Source organism: Carlito syrichta, unplaced genomic scaffold (assembly GCF_000164805.1).
Source record: "Carlito syrichta isolate Samal-C Ts95f unplaced genomic scaffold, Tarsius_syrichta-2.0.1 Scaffold315800, whole genome shotgun sequence".
Taxonomy (NCBI): domain Eukaryota; kingdom Metazoa; phylum Chordata; class Mammalia; order Primates; family Tarsiidae; genus Carlito; species Carlito syrichta.
The window spans coordinates 104114-126001 of NW_007259896.1; the positions used below are offsets into that span (position 1 = coordinate 104114).

The 21888-nt window shown below is 43.0% G+C and overlaps 2 protein-coding genes across 7 annotated transcripts in view; one reads left to right on the plus strand and one right to left on the minus strand.

The window, feature by feature from the left end:
* Window positions 1-21342, plus strand: part of DAP3 (death associated protein 3) — a 35540-nt gene extending 14198 nt beyond the window's left edge. The window contains exons 2-13 of one of the 6 annotated variants that reach the window (XM_021706567.1): window positions 1468-1519; window positions 3511-3633; window positions 6190-6291; window positions 9721-9829; window positions 9969-10061; window positions 11697-11827; window positions 13210-13290; window positions 13375-13536; window positions 14075-14134; window positions 14642-14731; window positions 19904-20021; window positions 20972-21342. In XM_021706567.1, coding sequence (XP_021562242.1) covers window positions 1478-1519; window positions 3511-3633; window positions 6190-6291; window positions 9721-9829; window positions 9969-10061; window positions 11697-11827; window positions 13210-13290; window positions 13375-13536; window positions 14075-14134; window positions 14642-14731; window positions 19904-20021; window positions 20972-21057 — 1197 coding nt within the window. In that variant the 5' untranslated portion in view covers window positions 1468-1477 and the 3' untranslated portion in view covers window positions 21058-21342. Of the gene's footprint in view, window positions 1-1465; window positions 1520-3510; window positions 3634-6189; window positions 6292-9720; window positions 9830-9968; window positions 10062-11696; window positions 11828-13209; window positions 13291-13374; window positions 13537-14074; window positions 14135-14641; window positions 14896-19903; window positions 20022-20971 lie in introns of those variants that run through there. The other 5 variants (XM_021706568.1, XM_008073244.1, XM_021706569.1 and 2 more) reach the window with 5 other exon arrangements.
* The window catches only part of LOC103275844 (GON-4-like protein), a 134355-nt gene that overhangs the window by 39090 nt on the left and 73377 nt on the right, over window positions 1-21888 (minus strand).

The window sequence follows — 21888 nt, forward strand, 5'->3', positions numbered from 1 at the left end:
AAAAAAAAAAAAAAAATAGCCAGGAGTGATGGCACTTGCTTGTAGCTCCAGCTACTTGGCAGAAAGATTACCTGAGCCCAACAGGTTAAGGCTGCGGTGGCCATGAGTGTGCCATTGCACTCCAGCCTAGGCAACAGAGTGAGACTCTGACTTAAAAAAAAAATTTTATAGTATGTAATATAATAGTTTTCACTATGTTAGTTTTTGAGATTGATCCATTTTGATCCGTGTAAATGAATTTTTTTCTTTTTACTGTGTTATGGTATTCCCTTGTATGACTATATCTCCACTGTTCTTTCAGTGAACATTTGAGGTTTTACAGTTTTTCGATAATTTGTACTCTACTACTGTGAACTTTTTTGTGTGTGTGTGTGTGTGTGTGTGTGTGTGTGTGTGTGTGTGTGTATTTGTGTCCCACTCTGTTGCCCAGACTGGAGTGCAGTGGCACACTCCCAGTTACCGCAGCCTCGACCTGCTGGGCTCTGGCAATCCTGCCTCAGCCTTCCAAGTAGCCGGAACTACAGGTGTGTGCTACCACACCTGGCTAATTTTTCATTTTATTGTAGAGATGAAGTCTCGCCAAGTTACCCAGGCTGGTCTCGATCCCCTGGGCTCAGGCAATTCTCTCGCCTTAACCTCCCAAATTGCTTGGATTATAGGAGTGAGCCACTGTGCCTGGCCTACAATGAACATTTTTTGTTGTTATTGTTAAGAGTTGGAGTCTCACTCTGTTGCCCAGACTGGGGTGCAGTGGCCGCTTCCGGCCACCGCAGCCTCGGCCTGCTGGGCTCCAAGTAGCCTGAATTACAGGCGTGTGCTACCACGCCTGGCTGATTTTTTGATTTATTGTAGAGATGAAGTCTCGCTGCCCAGGCGGGTCTAGAACCCACGGGCTCAGGCAATCCACTCACCTCAGCCTCCCAAAGGCGCGGGATTACAGGCTGAGCCACCGAGCCCGGCTACTATGAACATTTTTATATGTATTGGCCAGTATAATGTATAAGTGTTTTTCCAATAAGTACCAAGGAGTAGAATATCTGGGTCGTAGGCTTGTACATTTTCAGCTTTGCAAAGATAATGCCAAAATTCTTTTCTAAGATATTTGTATTTACACTCAATCAACAGTACATAAAAGATCCCAATGTTTCACAACATGTTTCGTTTTAGCAATTGTCTTTAACATTTGTTGTTGTCTGACTTTTAAATTGTTCCCAGTATGGTGGTTGTGAATGGTATCTCCTTGTGATGGTTTGAATTTGCATTTTCCTGATTTGTAATGAGGTTGAACATCATTTCATGGGTTTGTGTTTTGTTTTCTGTGAAATGCCTGTTCATATCTTTTACTCAATCTTCTTTATCAATTTGTAGGCATTCTTTATATAATCTAGATATTAATCCATTCCCAGTTTTACCTGTTGCAAATATCTTTTCCCGTTTATAGCTTACCTTTTCACTGTTTTTTAAGAGCGCAAGGACAATGCTGAAAGAAATAACAAGGCTCATCTCCAGGGTCCATAAGGTGAGTTCTAACTGATCTGAATGTTTGGTATCTATCTTTAGGTAGATTTCTTGTTTTTATTTTATTTTATGTATTTATGTATTCACTCTCTTGCCGAGGCTAGAGTGCAGTGGCATGATCATTGCCACAATAGCCTCGATCTGTTGTGCTAAGGCAATTCTTCTGCCTCAGCCTTCCAAGTAGCTGGAACTACAGGGGTATGCCACCAAGCCCTGCTAATTTTTTGAATTATTGTAGTTACGAGGTCTCACCATGTATCCCAGGCTGGTCTCGAATCCCTGAGCTCCGGCAATCCTCTTGCCTCCGCCTCCCAAAGTGCTGGGATTACAGGCATGAGCCACCATACCTAGCCTGGTTTCTTGGTTTTAGATGGATTTATTATGTCTAGAATCAAGTGCTCTGGAGAACTTTGGCTATTGGTGCTTTAATGTACAGGTATACACTCATCCATTTTTTAATTTACTTATCTTAAAGATGTGGGGTATGGCCAGGCTCGATGGCTCAGCCTGTAATCCCAGCACTTTGGGAGACCGAGGTGAGGGGATTGCCTGAGCCCACAGATTTTAGAACAGCCTGAGCAACTTGACGAGACCTCATCTCTACAATAAATCTAAAAATTAGCTGGGTGTGGTAGCATGCACCTGTATTTCCAGCTACTTGAAAGGCTGAGGCAGAAGGATCAACTGAACCCAGCAGGTCGACACTAGGGTGGCTGTGAGTGTGCCACTGCACTCTAGCTTAGGCAACAGAGTGAGACTATAACTCAAAAAAAAAAAAAGAAGCCGGGCGCTGTGGCTCTTGCCTGTAATCTCAGCACTTTGGGAGGCGGAGACAAGAGGATTGTCCGAGCCCAGGAGTTTGAGACCACCAGCCTGAGGAACATGGCAAGACCTCATCTCTACAATAAATAAAAAAATTAGCTGGGTGTGGTGGCGCATGCCTGTGATTCCAGCTACTTGGAAGGCTGAGAAAGAAGGATTGCCTGAACCCAACAGGTCGAGGTTGCAGTAGCCATGAGCATGCCGCTGTACTCCAGCCTGGGTGACAGAGTAAGACTCTGACTCAAAAAAAAAAATAGAATTGACGTATGGAGTTTAAGGTCTCATCAAACAGGTATAAGTATTGAGAGGAATGGTACAAAAATATACTTATCTGTACTCAAGAAGCTGCTCAGTGAGACTAAATATAAATATAGGTAATTTAAATATTACCTGTTGATTTGTTAAGCAATTCCTTCATTTTATTCCTCTCTCATATCCCTGTACTTCTACTTCTCCTGGCTTTATACCCTAATCTGTTTTGCAACTGGCATCTTTTCATTTTCTATATAAGGCCTGTTATCCCTAAGCTCACTTTTGGGGTTCTTCACTTAACATTTTCTCAGATTTGTCTCCTGAAATCCCATCCTTCCTCTCACCCCGTTCCAGAGGTTTCAGTGTATAGTTCACCAAGTTGTCTACTGAGCAGTTTACTGTCACTTAGCTGATGCTTTACCTACTCCCTCATTACATGTCTCTACAGAAAGAGACTTTATTCCAGGGCACAGCTACCAGGAAATTGTTACAGAGAGTATAATTATAGCCATCAAATAGTGACAAACATTGCCTTTATCTGATAACTGAGGTGACTGTCACAGCTGAGAGGTACACAGTATTGGCAACTGTTAATCACTGAGCAAGGGCAATCAAAAAACTTTCTTGGTTTTGGTTGTAATGGCTATGCTACATGTGCTCCTTAATGATCTCTAATGGAATTGTGTTTCCATATGGGACAGAGCCCTACTATGGCAGTACACAAGCTGGAACAGATATAGAGTAGGAGTAGTGTCATTGGACTTAGTGATTATATTAATAATAACAAGGATCCTTTTTACATAGAATTAAAATGTATATTAGTGATATTCCTGGTACAGACAGGGGTCACATTCTCAGTGTTATAGGAAGTATGAAGGACCTGATAATTCCAAAACACTAAAATGTTTTCTTTTATAGTTGGACCCTGGACGTTTTTTGCACACGGGGACCCAGGCACCCCAAAGTATTGCTGCTCACCTAAATGACCAGGTTCCTGTTGAGAGTCTCAGAGCTATTTACCGCACCAATGAGAGTGACCCAGTAAGTTGCTAATGTATATATAGTGTTTCTCAGGGCATTTAATTTATGTTGCTATCCTCATCTTACTTATCAGGAAAACGGAAATTTAGGAAGCTAAGCAGATTTCCAAATAGTCAGACAATGCACCTAAGATAACACTCTGGAACCCAGGGCTTCCTTGTCCCTGTTTGATACTGTGGTACCATAAAGCTTCAGGTCAGTCCACGTCTGTTCTGATTTAATCTTTACTACTTGAGTCACCTAGGGTCATGGATTTTGTTGAGCATAGAGTAGGTGCATAGTAAATACTTACTAAGGTCAATTCCTTATAAGTAAGTTGAACAATTATTATTGATCTTATTGTATGTTGGGTGGTACATTTTTCCTTAAAAAACCAAGTTGTAAATTTTTAATGCTGATGGGCTGAAATGGTCTCTGTCACAGGAACTCAACTCTGCAGTAAACAAGTAGGTGTGAAAATGTTCCAATAAAACTATTTACAGAATAGGTGAGAAGCCATAGCCCCTAACTTCTGGTATGGAGAAGCCTAAAGAAATTAAATTACTTGACCCAAATCACACAGCAGGGAAGGTACCAAACTCAGAAACTAATCTGGTACTATTTTCCACCTTTGTAAATGGATTTCGCAGTGTCAGAGGAGGGAACTAACTTTTTTTTTTTGAGTTGGAGTCTCCCAGGCTAGAGTGCAGTGACACGCTGCTCATGGCCACACAGCCTTGACCTGCTGGGCTCAGGCGATCCTTCCGCCTCAGCATTCCAAGTAGCTGGAACAACAGGTGCACACCACCACGCCTGGCTAATTTTTGTGATCTGTTGTAGAGACGAGGGCTCACCAAGTTGCCCAGGCTGGTCTCGAACCCCCGCGCTCAGGCAGTCCTCTAGCCTTGGCCTCCCAAGTGCTGGGATTATAGGCTAAGCCACTGCGCCCAGCCTAACTTGATTTGTTATAAGAAGAGCAGTATCAAAGTGAAGTTCGTCTGCAAAAGCCAGGATTCTAGCAGTGTCTGGTGTTGCACTTTGTAGTTCAGATTCTGTTAGATTGGATATTAATTTCTTTTCTCTTTCACTAGCATTGTTGCCGCCTCTTATAAATGAAATTAGTTTGTGAAGGCCGGGCTCAGTGGCTCAGCCTGTAATCCCAGCACTTTGGGAGGCCAAAACGATTGGATATCCTGAGCCCGCAGATTTGAGACCAGCCCGGGCAACTTGGGGAGACCTCGTCTCTACAATAAAATAAAAAATTAGCTGGGTGTGGTAGCACATGCCTGTAGTTCTAGCTACTTGGAAGGCTGAGAGGTGCAAAGATCGCCTGAGCCCAGCAGGTTGATGCTGGGGTGGCTATGAGTGTGCCACTGCACTCCAGCCAGGGCAATGGAGTGAGATTCCAACTCAAAAAAAAAAGTAACTTGAAATTAGTTTGTGGTCTGCTTTAATGTGAAGGGAACCAACAGCGTTTTTGGCCCTTCCCCTATTCCCCTACTCTCAGCCTTCCCTTTTTTTTTTTGAGTTGGAGTCTCACTCTGTTGCCTAGGCTGGAATGCAGTGGCATGATCACAGTCACTGCATCCTTGACCTGCTGGACTCTGGCAGTCCTTCAACCTCAGCCTTCCAAGTAGCTGGAACTACAGGTCCACGCCACCATATCTGGCTAATTTTTTTATTCTAGAGACGAGGGCTCACCAAGTTGCCCAAGCTGGTCTCAAACTCCTGCGGTCAAATAATCCTCTTGCCTCCATCTCCCAAAGTGCTGGGATTACAGGCGTTAGCCACAGCGCCTGGCTGGTCTTCCCATCTTAATAGAGGCTGTGTAGAAGACCAAAAAATTAACCCATCACCCAAAACACCATTCCAACGGTGTGTTTTAAGTATCTTTACATTCACCTATTGTCACAGCACTAAATGAAATAGAATAAATGAATGAAGTCACTGATGTGTCTTTCAGCTTTCTCTGTATTTGTAGTCCCTTTATTTGTCAAGTCCTCTGGGGTTTCTATGCAAACAGCAACATGCAGATGATCTTGTCACATGACTAGAGCATCTCTATACACAACACAGAAGAATCCAGATGGCAAGAATTGTCTCCACTTCTAGCCTCACATCTAGGGTTTACCTTGCTGAGCATCTGGCTTTATTTAGGCCACCATCTTTATATGTACACTGGATCTGGGGACAGCAATCAACATTTTTGTCTAAGATTAAAAAAATGATCTGGCACAGTGACTCACACCTATAATACCAGCACTTTGGGAGGTCAAGGGGAGAGGATTGCCAGAGCCTACAGGTTCGAGACCAGCCTGGGCAACTTCATGAGACCCCATCTCTACAATAAATCAAAAAATTAGTGGTGCATGGTGATGAATGCCTATAGTTCCAGCTACTTGGAAGGCTGAGGTAGAAGGATCGCCTGAGCCCAGCAGGTTGAGCTGTGATGTCTGTGAGCATGCCACTGTACTCCAGCCTGTGCAACAGAGTGAGACTTCGACTCAAAAAAATAAATAAAATATTGGTCACTGTGTTTGTGTCCCCATTATACCTATTTGTACCTTTCTTTCCTAGGCCAAGCATGGGGAACAGCATGAGGGTCAGCACTACAACATCCCCATTCAGGATTTGAAGACTGTATTTCCCCATGGCCTTCCTCCTCATTTTGTAATGCAGGTACACAAAGCACGGAACAGAACTGGGGGGAGCTCAGAATGCAACCAGCTGATAGCTAAAGGATGATGCTGAATGAGCAGTAAACTATAGAAGATGAAATTTGAATCTGAAAACAGAAATTCAGCTGTTGATTCTCTTTTGTGAATAATATAGTTACTTTAAGCTAATGCTTACCTCTGTTAACCACTTAAATCCTTTTTGGAACCAGGTAAATATTCTTATATGAATCAACAATATCAACAATTTTTTTCTTTGTGTTATCCAACAAGTTTCTGGAAACTTTGGCATTCAAATAATATTTAATTCAACTTAATTTTGCCTTGGCAAAATATTATAAAAACATAGTTAATATCCTAACACCAAATCAAAATCATAATATATTCCTGATCTGAATAGAGTCAGTAGTTTGATTAGATGCATCATGATTCTTTTTTTTTTTTGAGTTGGAGTCTCACTCTGTCGCCCAGACTGGAATGCAGTGGCACGCTCACGGCCACTGCAGCCTCCACCTACTGGGCTCTGGTGATCCTTCCACCTCAGCCTTCCAAGTAGCTGGAACTACAGGCGCACATTACCACGCCCGGCTAATTTTTGATTTATTGTAAAGATGAGGTCTCGCCAAGTTGCCCAGGCAGGTCTCAAACCCTGGGCTCAGGCAATCCACTCACCTCGGCCTCCCAAAGTGCTGGGATTACAGGCTGAGCCACCACGCCCAGTGCATCATGATTCTTATTTGCCCTCATGGATTTTCAGAAAATGTTTTTTGGCCATAATCTCAACCCAACGAGTAGAATCTTAGATTGGTATGTAGCCATTGAATTTATGGACCGGGCTCAGTGGCTCAGCCTGTAATCCCAGCATTTTGGGAGGCCGAGGTTAGTGGATTTCCGGAGCCCGCGGGTTCAAGACCAGCTTGGGCAACTTGGTGAGACCTCTTCTCTACAATAAATCAAAAATTAGCCAGGCGTGGTAATCCTGTAGTCCTGGCTACTTGGAAGGCCGAGGCAGGATTACCTGAGCCCAGCAAGTCAATGCTGGGGTGGCCGTGAGCGTACCCCTGCACCTCAGCCTTCCAAGTCGTTGAAACTACAGGCATGTGCCACCATGCCCAGTCAATTTATTTTTTTAATTTTTTACTTATTGTAGAGACAAGGTCTCATCAGGCTGGTCTTGAACCCCTGAGTTCTGGCAGTCCTCTCGCCTCCACCTTCCAAAGTGCTGGGATTACAGTCGTGAGCCACCACGCCTGGTTCTTCCTTCTTAATAAACTATCAAACTTGCTGTGCAGGTGATTTTTAGTTTAGGAACCAAAGGATGCCATTTCTTTATTGTGATTTATTTCAGGAAATTAGATTAATAAGGAACTAACAGAACACCAGTAAAGGAGTTATTTCAAGACCCTAGACAGCCTTGTCATCAAAAATTTTCTTAAGATTGGGAATAGCATACTACCAGAAGAAATCATCAGTAATAGCATTTTAAACTGCTCCAAGAAGTTTCCAGTACAATCTTTAGCTTCAGGATTGTGAGATTCTATCCTTAATTTACCATTTCAACTTGTTTCAGAGTGCTTTATCCACCTGTGCTCTGGAATGACTTATTCTTTTTCCTTTTGTAATTTCCATTTATTTGAAAGCCAACTCCCTCACCATTGTTTGTGTATTTTAGTACTGTCATATCACCTAATATGGCATATTGAAGACTCCACTTTCCATTGAGTTTAGCCTTACCTGTAAATTCCTACGACAATCCAATTAACTTGTTAGGATTTTTTTTTTTTTTTTTTTTTTACTATCAACACTATTTTTTTTTATTTTAGTTGGAGTCTCACTCTGTTGCCCAGACTGGAGTGCAGTGGCACGCTCCCGGGCACTGCAGCCTCGACCTACTGGGCTCTGCCATCCTTCTGCCTCAGACTTCCAAGTAGCTGGAACTACAGGCACGTGCTACCACGCCTGGCTAATTTTTTGATTTATTGTAGAGATGAGGTCTCTCCAAGTTGGCCAAGCGGGTCTCAAACCTGCAGGCTCAGGCAGTCTACTCACCTCAGCCTCCCAAAGCGCGGGATTACAGGCTGAGCCACCGAGCCCAGCTTATCAACACTATTTTAAACTTTATCTAAAATACTTACTAGAATTTATTAAATATTTATTTATTTATTGAGTTGGAGTTTTATTCTGTCACCCAGGCTAGAGTGCAGTGGCACATATATGGCCACAGCAGCCTCGACCTTTTGGGTTCAGGCGATCCTTCCTCCTCAGCCTTCTAGTTAGCTGGAACCACAGGTGTGTGCCACCATACCTGGCTAATTTTTTGTTTATTGTATAGATAAGGTCTCGTCAAGTTGCCCAGGCTGGCCTCAAACCCTTGAGCTTAGGCAATCCTCTTGCCTCCGTGCCCCAAAATGCTGGGATTACAGGCATGAGCTACTTGCACCAGGCAAATATTTATTCTTATCAGTTTACATAACTAAATACTTTCCTTGAAAATCACTTTTGGCTGGGCATGTTGGCTCACACCTATAATCCCAGCACTTTGGGGGTCTGAGATGAGAGGATTGCCTGAGCCCCTGGTTTGATACCAGCCTGGGCAACTTGACGAGACCTCGTCTCTACAATAAATCAAAAAATTAGCTGGACGTTGTGGTACACACCTGTAGTTCCAGCTTCTTGGAAGGCTGAGGCAGAAGGATTGCCTGAGCACAGCAGGTCAAGGCTGCAGTGGCCATGAGTGTGCCAATGTACCCCAGTCTGGGAGATAGAGTGAGGCTACAATGCAGAAAAAAAAAAAATGAAAAAGAAAATCGCTTTTACACACATATACACATATCAAATCTTCCCATATTTTCCCCCCAAAGTATTATGGCTACAAAAGGGGAACAAACATATAAACTCTACATGTCAGGGACTGGTTGTGTGAGGTGTGGCCTCATAGTTGTGGGGCAGCTGGTCACACCTGCTCCTGAGCTACTATGTTTGTAGTTCTAGAGAAAAGTCAGGTGGTTATAGTCGTAAGAATTAACTAAAAATAAATTTTAAAGAATGAATGTTTATTGAATGCTTGCCATGTGTCAGATGCTTTGTCAAGCATTTTATGTGCTTTTCATATGTACATTGACCCTGTGTTATACATAGTAATGTTATGAGATGTCTGGATTATTTATAGATTTCAGTTAACTTATATAATATCTAGGCTTCCGTAATATCTAGGCTTCCGTAATAATCAAAAGCTGACTAGTATGTTACCTGGTGTGAAATAACATATTTCAGCTTTTTCAGATTTTTCAATCCAATACCAGCCTAGCCTCTGAATAAATTGAAGACATGCAATTTGATGTTTTTGTTTGCCATTTTAGGCAAAGTGTATGTACCAAGAACTGGCTAGAAGTTCCACACCTCACCCTCTCCTTTCTCCTCCCTGGTTTATCAGGTGAAAACATTACATGAAGCTTGCCTGATGGTAAGGAAACCAGCCCTAGAGCTTCTGCATTACCTGAAAAACACCAATTTTGCTCATCCAGCTGTGCGATATCTTCTCTGTATCCTTTCCTGCCTGCCTGGGCCCTCCTGAGCTAATGCTTTCTCCCTTCAAATGAGAGAAAAGAAGAAATGCAACATTACTATTAGCAGTAGACGTATCTCTTCTGGTGATGTTTTCTTTGACAACACGTACTTTAGATGGGGAGAAGGGAACGGGAAAAACCCTCAGTCTTTGCCATGTTATTCATTTCTGTGCAAAACAGGACTGGCTGATACTGCATATTCCAGATGGTGAGAGCTTCCTGTCTTTTCGTCTCCGTGTCAGGTTCAGTGATCCCGTTACAGTGGTAGCCCATGGCTTCAGTTTTCTAACAGGGCTCTGGTGGCTAAAAGGAAAGCCTTTGCTCCAGGTGCAGAGCAGTCTGTGCTAGTCCATCATGATTTCTTCATTATGTTAGTGCCAAGCAGATTACAAGATGAAGTAAATGTGACAAGGGGAAATTCAGTGAAAACTTTCTGCTTTGATACTAACCAGTCCTTATTTTGGTATTTAGTGTCCAGGAGCACAAACTCCTGCCTCAGAGATCACCATGGGTTTTTTTTTCCATCAGTTAATGATGTTGAGTACTCACAGAGCCTTTTACTATTTATCATCATTCTAGATATGTCAGTGTGAGCCTTTTTTTTTTGAGTCAGAGTCTCACTCTGTCTCCCAGGTTGGAGTGCAGTGGCACATTTACAGCCACCGCAGCCTTGACCTGCTGGGCTCAGGCAGTCCTTCCGACTCAGCCTTCCAAGTAGCTGGAACTACAGGTGGGCACTACCACGCCCAGCTTATTTTTTGATTTATTGTAGAGATGAGACTTCATCAAGTTGCCCAGGCTGGTCTTGAACCCCTTAGCTCAGATAGTCCTCTCACTTCAGCCTCCCAAAGTGCTGAGATTATAGGCTTGAGTCAGCATGCCCAGCCAATCACTGTGAATCTTAAAAACTTAACCCCCACACTTTGAATGTGACCCCTTTTTGTTTAGTGTTGTATGCATCCACATTTTCTGACTTAATTTTATAAACTGCCAGTAGGCTGGTGTAGGGTCTCAAGCCTGTAATCCCAGCACTTTGGGAAACCGAGGCGAGAGGATTGCCTAAACCCAGGGGTTCAAGACCAACGTGGGCAATTTGGTGAGATGTCATCTCAATAATAAATCAAAAAATTATCCAGACGTGGTAGCACACACCTGTAGTTCCAGCTTCTTGGAAGGTTGAGGCAGAAGGATCCCATGAGCCCAGCAGGTCGAGGACACAGTGGCCTTGAGCATGCCATGGTACTCTAGCCTGGGTGACAGAGTGAGATGCCAACTCAAAATAAATAAATAAATAAATAAATAAAAACTTCCAGTAAACAGAAGTGATATTTAATCAACTTGGTATATAGGCTGGATGTGGTGGCTCAGCCTGTAATCCCAGCACTTTGGGAGGTGGAGGCAGTAGGATTGCCTGAGCTCAGGTGTTTGAGACCAGCCTGAGCAACATGGCAAGACCTCGTTTCTACAATAAATAGAAAATTATGCGGGTCTGGTGGCACATGCTTGTGGTTCTAGCTACTTGGAAGGCTGAGGTGGAAGGATCACCTGAGCCCAGTAGTCGAGGCTGCGGTGGCCATGAGTGTGCCACTGTACTCCAGCTGGGTGACAGAGTAAGACTCTGGCTCCAAAAAAAAAAATGCTTGGTATGCAGTAGATATTGGCTCTAATGATAATGATAAGTCTAAGATGGGTCAGATAAACAAGTAGACCCTTGAAGCAAGAAGACTATAAGAAACATATTTGAAACAAAAGTTATTTCCTGTAACTTAAAGAGGCATAAAGTATTTTGAGCTAAATATTGTCACTTTTTACCTGTTTTTGTTTTTTTGTGCCTTTTTATTAGCTCATCTTTGGGTAAAAAATTGCCGGGATCTTCTGCAGTCCACCTACAACAAACAGCGCTTCGATCAACCTTTAGAGGCTACAACTTGGCTGAAGAATTTCAAAACTGTGAATGAACGCTTCCTCAACCAGGTTACGACTCCCAGAAGTTTGGTGCTAGATAGTCTTCATATTGATTCTGTCTTCTTTGTGCCTTGATACTGGTGGCTATGGAGAACTGATACAGTAGTTTGGAATTACTATTTCATTTTGTATTTATTTCATACATTTTGCACACAGTGGGTACACAACTTGAAACTCAGTTATCTGTGTAAAATACAAAGGCAGTAGTAAGCTGTTCCCATTTTGTAAGTGGCAAAGTTTGATTCTCAAATTGGTAAACTTCAGATTGATTCGTTGACTTTTCAAGGTACAGCCTCACATCACTCATAAGCACATTTCCAATTCATTATTTTCTCCAGATAAGATATTTTGGGGACTGGGCGTGGTGGCTCAAGCCTGTAATCCCAGCACTTTGGGAGGCCAAGGTGCGAGGATTATCTGAGCCCTGGGGTTCGAGACCAGCCAGGGCAACTTGGTGAGACCTTGTCTCAACAAAAAATAAAAAAACTAGCCAGGCGTGGTGGCGCATGCCTATAGTTCCAGTTACTTGGAAGGCTGAGGTGGAAGGATCACCTGAGCCCAGCAGGTCGAGCCTGCGGTGGCCATGAGCATGCCACTGCACTCTAGCCTGGGCCATAGAATGAGGCTCTAACTCAAAAAAAAAAGATATTTTGGGGGCCTGTAATTGTGGCACTTTGGGAGTCTGAGGTGGGACGATAATTTGAGATCAGGAGTTTGGCACCAGCCTGAGCAACACAGCAAGACCCTGTCTCTAGCAACAACAACAACAGAATTAACCAAGCTACTCAGGAGGCTGAGGTGGGAGGATTGTTTGAACCCAGGAGTTTGAGGCTACAGTAAGCTATGATCACATTATTGCACTCTGTCCTGGGCAACATAGTAAGAGTCTATCTCAATAAAAAAACAAAACAAAAAAACCGATATTTTTTCAGAACTAGAAATGTATTGGTAAAATTGTTCTCAGTGCTTCTTGGATATGATCTCTAGACCAAGGATTTTCAACTCTGGGTATAAAGCAACTCTGGGTCACCTAGGAGCTTATTTAAAATGCCGACACAGGCAACCCCCTTGGGTCCCCTCTCACTGTGGGAGCTTTTCTGTCCTCTCAATAAATCCTGCTTTCTAAAAAAAAAAAAAATACTCAGACTCGAAAGTTCATTGTAGACCTTTTTAGCCAGAATCCTTCATGTGGTTTTTTTCCCCTAGGCTCCAAGCAGAAATGGGTTAGAAAACATTTACTTCCATACTGAGATCTCTTACAAGACCTGAAAAGTAGATTAAAACTGACTCCTGTTAACTTTAATCTCCAAACTTCTCAAGGGATGGGTTCATCCTTTAAGCCAAGTAGCCTTTTTTTTTTTTGGTTTTTTATTTTGTCTGCTTGTTTTTAGATAAAAGTTCAAGAGAAGTATGTCTGGAGTAAGAGAGAAGGCACTGAGAAAGGCAGTCCTCTGGGAGAAGTGGTTGACCAGGTATAAGAAAAGACACTGAACATGTACCACGTCATAACCAGAATAGGCCTCTTGGAGCCCATAGGCCACGGTCTCTCTCCACAGGGTATAACGCGGGTGAGGAACGCCACAGATGCAGTTGGGATTGTGCTGAAAGAGCTAAAGAGGCAAAGTTCTTTGGGTATTTTCCACCTCCTGGTGGCCGTGGATGGAATCAATGCTCTCTGGGGAAAGACCACTCTGAAAAAAGAAGATAAAAGCCTGGTAGTTATACTGAATTTCTCCGTCTCTTTTCTCTGATTTCTGGCTCCATCAGGAACAGCAGTTGGATCTTAGCCTCATAGACCATACACAGTATATTTTCTTGCCCTAGGAGTTTTTGAATTCAGATATATAGTAAAAATGGCATCAGAAGGAAAAGCTGATGCCATGAGTTCCACCATTCACTGAAAGCCAAGGGAGACGGTTGAGGAAAGAGCAGGAAACTAGAAGCTGTGTTTTCTTTCCTTCTTAATTGTTTGTCTTTTGGTTCTCTTTTCACAATGAAGCTGTGAAGCAGAGATCAGAAGCATCAAGGAAGTGGGTGGTTTGGTGTCTTCTCTCTTGGTGACTGCTGTTAAATCTCCAGAAGCATGGCAGTTCTCAGGCCAGCGGCCATGCGGCTTATCCCATAGGGTGTACTTTTGGGTCCTATAGTTATATAGTAGTCGGAGATTTTTTTTTATTGTTGTCAATTAGTTGTCTCAGAGGACCAGCTAGAAAAGCAGGTCATGATCTCATCTCTCTTTCATTGTTCAATATGCAGATTGCCCCAGAGGAACTGGCACTTATTCACAACCTGAGGAAAATGGTGAAAAATGATTGGGTAAGTGCATGTGATGCCTATCACAGGCAGGAAGACCTGTGTTTGCCATTTAAACATACTCTGCTAATTCATTGCTAATTCTTTCCAGTCTCTAATTTTCTGGACAGAAAGTTCTTTTATCTTATTTAGTTCCTATAACTACAAAGTTAGGAGTAAGATCTCTGTATTTGGTTTCTAATCTTTCCACTTGATGGGAATAAGCTTATTCAAAACCATTTTCTTTAAATATTGGCCTAATTGTATTTTGCTTGCAGTCATTTAAAGTTTTTTTGTATTTCCTTACCATCTTTGGAAAAGAGTTTGAGAACCAAAACTATTTCATGATTTTAAGATTATGCTGCAGTTTATTGTCAGAACCAAATATAGAATAACCAATTTAGTTGCCATTTAACTGTGCTAGACTGCACTGCTGTCACATTCTATGACAAACACAATCTGCAGATGATTAAATGACATTTCCTGTCTGTTTCAGCTTTTTATAACTCAGCCTCTTTTCCTTTCTTTCAGCATGGAGGTGCCATTGTGTTGACTTTGAGCCAGACTGGGTCTCTCTTTAAGCCCCGGAGTGCCTATCTGCCCCAGGAACTGCTGGGAAAGGTCAAGTCATAACAAGATGTGTTTCTCTTAGATAATTATTCTATCTTTAGAGATGTCTTCTTACTAATTTATTTATTTTGATGTTATCTCAGACTTAGAGAGAAATCCTATTCCTTTATTGCCTTCTCTCCGATTTCTAAAATGTTAACTTTGTAATTGCTTTATCAACTTCTCTCTCTTCCTATTTTTTTCAATATATGACAGTAACCTGCAGGCATGACTCCTCTTTAATGTCTTTTTCCTAAAAACAAAGATGTTATAATATAACACAATTATGAGTATCAGGAGATTGAAATTTTTTATAATACTTTGACTGCAGCCGGGCTCAGTGGCTCAGCCTGTAATCCCACGCTTTGGGAGGCTGAGGTGAGTGGATTGCCTGAGCCCGTGGGTACAAGACCTGCCTGGGTAACTTGGCGAGACTTCATCTCTACAATAAATCAAAAAATTAGCCAGGCACAGTAGCGCGCGCCTGTAGTTCTAGCTACTTGGAAGACTGAGGCGGAAGGATCGCTGGAGCCCAGCAGGTGGAGGCTGCGGTAGCTGGGAGCGTGCCACTACACTCCAGTCTGGGCAACAGAGTGAGACTCCAACTCAAAAAAAAGAAAAAATACTTTGACTGCATTATATCAATTGACATTGAAAATACAATTAACTGGCCAGGCATGGTGACTCACAACTATAATCCCAGCACTTTGGGAAGCCAGCGGGAGAGGGTTGCCTGAACCTGCTGGTTCAAGACCAGCCTGGCCACTTGGCAAGACCTCATCTCCACAACAAATAAAATAATTAGCCAGGCATGGTAGTGTGTACCTGTAGTTCCAGCTACTTGGAACGCTGAGGTGGAAGAATCATCTGAGCCCAGCAGGTCGAGGCTGCGGTGGCTGTGAGTGTGCTACTGCATTCCAGCCTGAGTGACAGAGTGAGACTCCGACTCAAAACAAAAAACAAAAAACTTTTACCTAATCTGTGGAACTTATTCTAATTTAGCCAACTATCCCAGTATCCTTCATGGAAAAGGAAATTCTGAATAATATGTTACATCAAAATGTCATGTTTTTATGGTCTCCTTTAATCAGTTCCTCAGACTTAGTCTTTTATAACCTTAATATTTATATTTTTGAAAAGTACTTGCCAGGTATTTTGTGGATTATTTTGGGGGTTGCCTGATATTTCCTCCTGGATAGGAATGATATTAGAAGTAATGATGTGAAGCCGGTAGTGGTAGCTCATGCCTGTAATACCAGTACTTTGGGAGGCAGAGGCAAGAGGATTGCCTGAGCCCAGGGTTTTGAAGCGAGCCTGGGCAACTTGCTGAGACCTCATCTCTACAATAATTCAAGAAAAATAAGCCAGGCATGGTGGCACATGCTTATAATTCCAGCTCCTTGGAAGGCTGAAGCAGAAGGATCACCTGAGCCTAGCAGGTTAAGGATGCAGTGGTCGTGAGCAGCGTGTCAGTACACTCCAGTCTGGATGAAGAGTGAGACTGACTCAAAAAAAAAAAAAAAGAAGTGATGTGTCTTAGTGATTGCATCCTGTCAGGAAGCACATGATATCACTTTCTCCTGTTACTGGTGATCAGTTTGAATAGTTAACTGAGATGATGTCCATCTGGTTTCTCCTCAGTAAAGTTGCTATTTTGCCTTTATAAGTAATAAGTATCTTGTGGAATATAGTTCAAGACTAGACAAAGATCATGTTACTTGTCATACTTCTACCTACTAGTTTTAGTACTCAAAGACTAGTGATTCTTTCCTAAATCAGTCATTATTATGATAATGGTCAACTGGAGATGTTCTAGCTCCACCTATTCCACTAACTATATTATGTGGCTTTCTATTTTAAGTAGAAACATTTTCCTCTCCCTTATTATATTTATTTGTTTCAGTGTGAACATATGATTCTTACTTACTGGGTTCTATATCTTATACTATCTTTTTTCCCCCAGAACACCAAATTTCTTCTTTTTTTTTTTCTGAAAGCAGGATTTATTGAGAGGGCAGAAAACCTCCCACAGTGGGAGGGGAACCGAAGGGGTTGTCCCAAAAGGCTTCTGTATCCTTTTGATATGACCCCATCATCCTTTTTTTAATTTCTAAAGCTCTGCCATAGGGTCAGATGTGGTGTCTCATGCCTGTAATCCCAGCACTTTGTGAAGCCAAGGTGAAAGGATTGCCTGAGCCCAGGAGTTCAAGATGAGCCTGAGCAACATGGCAAGGCTTCACCTCCATAATAAATAAAAAAATTTAGCTGGGCATAGTGGTGTGTGCCTGTGGTGCTAGCTACTTGAAAGGCTGGGGTGATGGCTGGGCACAGTAGCTCACGCCTATAATCCTAGCAATTTGGGAGGCCGAGGTGAGAGGATTGCCTGAGCCCATGGGTTTAAAACCAGTCTGAAAGCCGGGCTCGGTGGCTCAGCCTGTAAAACCAGCGCCTTTGGGAGACTGAGGAGAGTGGATTGCCTGAGCCCGCGGGTTCAATACCCGCCTGGGCAGCGAGACCTCATCTCTACAATAAATCAAAAAATCAACTGGGCATGGTAGCACATGCCTGTAATTCCGGCTATTCGGAAGGCTGAGGCGGAAGGATCGCCGGAGCCCAACAGGTCAAGGCTGCGGTGGCCAGGAGCGGCCACTGCACTCCAGTCTGGGCGACAGCGTGAGACTCCAACTCAAAAAAAAAAAAAAACCAGTCTGGGCAACTTGACGAGACCTCATCTCTACAGTAAATCAAAAAAATTAGCTGGACGTGGTGGCACACACCTGTATTTTACATCTACTTGGAAGGCTGAGGCAGAAGGATCACCCGTACCCAGCAGGTCAAGGCTGCAGTGGCACTGAGTGTGCCACTGCACTCCAGCCTGGGTGACAGAGTGAGATTCCAACTTAAAAAAAAAAAAGAAAGAAAGGCTGGGGCAAAAGGATTACATGAGCTGTGGCTGTGAGCATGCCATTGCCTGCCAGCCTGGGCTGGAGTGAGATTCTGTCAAAAAAAAAATATTATTTTCTAATTTTTTATTTTGATGCTCAAATTACCTTAGAAGCTTCCTCAAGCTGACTTCTGTATCCTTTTGATATGACCCCATCATTCTTTTAGCTCTTCTTTACTTTTTGGCACAAAAATATGTTCTAGATTCTTTGTACTTTCTGTGCCCAACCCTGGAATCACCCATGTCTGCAAAGAGCATTGGTTTGATTTAGAGAGAATGGTATTTAGAAACCAAGACCTGAGTGCTCAATGTACTCACTGCTACTGGGGTGTCATTTTTCCTAGCCTCAAGTAAAGCTAGTAATTAGATGCATGTAATATTCATGTATATGTTCATATGTGCATGCATGTGTATACATGAACTGTGTTCATACATATGTTTATATGTGCATATACCTATGTCTGTTTCTCTAATCATATTCAAAAGCCATGAGTTCACACTGATGCTCCCAGTTCTGTGCTCACGTCACAACATTCAACTGTCCTTCCCCCTCTCTGTTTCTGTAACTCTCATCTACATACAATAAGAAATCTGGGTCGGGCTCAGTGACTCAGCCTGTAATCCCAGCACTTTGGGAGGCCAAGTGGAGAGGATTGCCTGAGCCTGAGGGTTCGAGACCCACCCGGGCAACTTGGTGAGATCTCGTCTCTACAATAAATCAAAAATTAACTGGGCAGGGTAGTGAGTGCCTGTAGATGAGGTCTTGGAAGGCTGAGGCAGAAGGATTGCCGGAGCCCATCAGGTCGAGGCTGCAGTGGCCAGGAGCGTGCCACTGCCCTCCAGCCTAGGTGACAGAGTAAGACTCCAACTCAGAAAAAGAAATCTGCTCTCCATAACCACAATATATTTACCTCTTAGCTCAGTCCTAGAATATGTTAAAAGTGGTTTCAGGTTGGCTAACCCTTGACTCTGTGAAAAAGAAACGACTAATTAGTTTTTGTCTTTAGTCTAAGGGTCTATACTCTAAATACTCTGTTCAGAAGTTACTTGGCTTTGTTCCCTCTTGCCCTTTTTAATGTTATATTTAAAATCTAAAATATAGTTTGATTGATTCATTGGTTACTGTTTCTGTTCCATTTAGGGTCTTTTTTCTCATTGTTAATTTTATTTATTTTCTGTTTTTGAGTGTATGTCTGTTCCAAAAGTCAGAACTGTCCAGAAAATGAGTGTGCTCAGACCAGTGGCATTCCCCTCCTCAAGCATTATTTTTTTTAATTTAATTTAATTTTATTTATGTATTTATTTTAGAGTCAGCGTCTCTGTCACCCAGGTTGCAGTACAGTGGTACCTTCACAGATCACCACAGCTTCAACCTCACAGGCTCAGACAATCCTTCTGTTCCATCCCCTCTAATAGTTGGGACTGTAGACATGCACCACCATGCCCTGGTTATTTTATTTACTTATTTTTTTTGTAGAGACATGGTCTTGTTCTGTTGCCCAGGCTAGTCTTGAACTTCTGGACTCAAGCAGTTTTCCTGCCTTGGCCTTCCAAAGTGCTGCCGCCTCAGCCTTCCAAGTAGCTGGAACTACACGCATGTGCCACCACGCCCGGTTAATTTTTTGATTTATTGTACAGATGAGATCTCACCAAGTTGCCCAAGCTGGTCTTGAACCCGTGGGTCCAGGCAATTCTCTTACCTCGACTTCCCAAAGTGCTGGGATTATAAGTGTGAGCTACCGTGCCCAGCCACAAACCTCTCTTTTTGGAATATATTTGTGGGACTGGGTGTGGTGGCTCAAGTCTGTAATCCCAGCACTTTGGGAGTCTGAGGCAAGAGAATTGCCTGAGTCCAGGGATTTGAGACCAACCTGGGCAAATTGGAGAGACCTCATCTCTACAATAAATCCAAAAATTATCTGGGCGTGGTGGCATGTGCCTATAGTTCCAGCTGTTTGGAAGGCTGAGGTGGAAGGATAGCTTGAGCCCAGCAGGTCCAGGCTGCAGTGATCATGAGTGTGCCACTGCACTCCATCCTGGGCAAAGAATAAGACTCCGACAGATAAATACATGAATATTTTGGCCACGTAGAGCAAAGTAGTCAACCACTACATGTAGAGTCCTGTGTAAGTCAAGGTAGCAGTGAGGAAACCTTGCCTTCAAAGTGCTCAAGTAGAATCTTTCCCTCTGCTCATCTGTCTCTTAACTAATACTGTTTCTTTGTCCCTTTTCTTCTCTAGGAAGGATTTGATGCACTGGATCCCTTTATTCCCATCCTGGTTTCCAACTACAACCCAAAGGAATTTGAAAGTTGCATGCAATATTACTTGGAGAACAGTTGGCTTCAACATGAGAAAGGTCAGTTGTTTACTTTTTCCTGTCATGGCTTCGTGCTCACAGGAGACTCTCGCTGAATCAAGCCTTGATCCCTTCTCCCCTCAACAGCAGCCTGTAATTTGTACTTCATCTTTTTTTCCTTTTCTTGACTTCTTTCTGACTGATAACATGATACAGAAAGGTGGGTGGGAGGGGTTAAGGTTTCATTCACAAAAGAGATTCTGTCCCTAAATTTTTGTATTATCCAGAATAAAATGTTCACGCAAAAGATGAGGCAAGGCCCACGTCTGGCTGCTGGGCTGACCTTCCAGGTGTTTGGCTTGCTGGTATACTTTCTTTGTTGCATTTATTGTTTCAGTAAATTTCAGTTGAGAGTCTGGCGTGCTGGGACACCCACAGAATAATTCCTCTTGTGGGAGAGGCTACCCTAGCACCAAACCAAGTCTTTGCCATACCTATTCTAGTATATGTACAAAAATTAACTCTTACATACCATATTTCATCCACCTTGACTGAAAGCATCTCAGCTGTTCGTTGACCTCACCTCTGGGTGTGAGGGGGACGGAGAAGAGTAGTGGCCACTGTAGCCTAGATGAGAGAAAAGTAGCAGGAATGCGAATGGGTCACTGCAGGAGCAGATGGACGAGTATGAAAGTAGCTGCAGCTTGGCAAGGTGGGAGGCACAACAGAAAGATCCCTAGGGGAGTTGGGACATGTGACAAGTCTTGAAGTCCAGAAGATGCACTTGGAATGTGGGGAACAGATAGATGCTGGATTGGAGAAGTATAAAAGAAACAAAAGAGGACAAAAGAATAGCTTATTGGGATAAAGGATTAGAAGCGAGTTCTCTTGGGGAAGACTAATTACATCAGAACCTAATCTGGATATGGTAGCCTCTGACTCCCAGAACTTTCCGGGACACAGCGCAGCAGGAAGAAACTGACACTTATCTGTGTTTGACGCCATTCTAGCTCATACCGAAGAAGGGAAAAAGGAGCTACTGTTCTTGAGCAACGCGAACCCCTGGCAGTTGGAGCGGATCTGTGCCTACCTGTGAGCCTGGGTCACGACATGCCTGGGAGACAATGAACATCTCCTTCAAGCTGGACCCAAGCAGGTGGGGAAGGCCCACAGTCCCCAGGAGGAGCAGCCAGGCGCCTCTACTTAGGGGACTGCTCGGGACTGCAGCTGGCTCCAGGCCCTCATTGTTCCACTGTGAGCACGCGGCAATAACATATGCCCTTGTTCCTGAAACTAATGTCAGTTTATTGGATGTGGTTTTCCCATTTAAGATGATCGTGGATCTTTTCCTACAAAATGAAATTAAATATCTTTCTTAAAATGTTGTGCTAGATTTATAATATGGAAAGAGCCTTCAGATTGGCCAATTGCATTTTGCTTGTTAGGGGTCTGCAGAGATTAAATTCTCTAGAAATTTCCAGTGGTGCTATTTTCTAGATCTTATTCAGTTCAGCAGATCTAGAGTCACAGCTTACCTTCTCCCTTCCAGATGCTCCTCACTCGCTGTTTACACTTGTATCCCAGCTGAGCCCTGGGAGCCTTTGTGGACTCCAGCTGAGTTTCTGGCAGCTTTGCACAGTACTGCCCCTTTCTGCGGGTTCCCAAGAGAATTAAGTGCTAAACCCCTTCTGTATATGTTTTATACAATGAATTAATTGACCCTCGATACATACAGAGTTGTCCTACCTATTCACCATCCTTTAGTTAACTGAGAAGATCATGACTCCAATCATTTACAGGAGAGTTTAATCCTCTCACCATACCCAGGTTGTTGGTGTAGTTTAAAGAGCCAGAATTTTGATTCTCACATCTTCCACTGTCAAGCCATTTGTCTTGGAGTCTCTTCACCTGTTTCCTTCTCTGATTT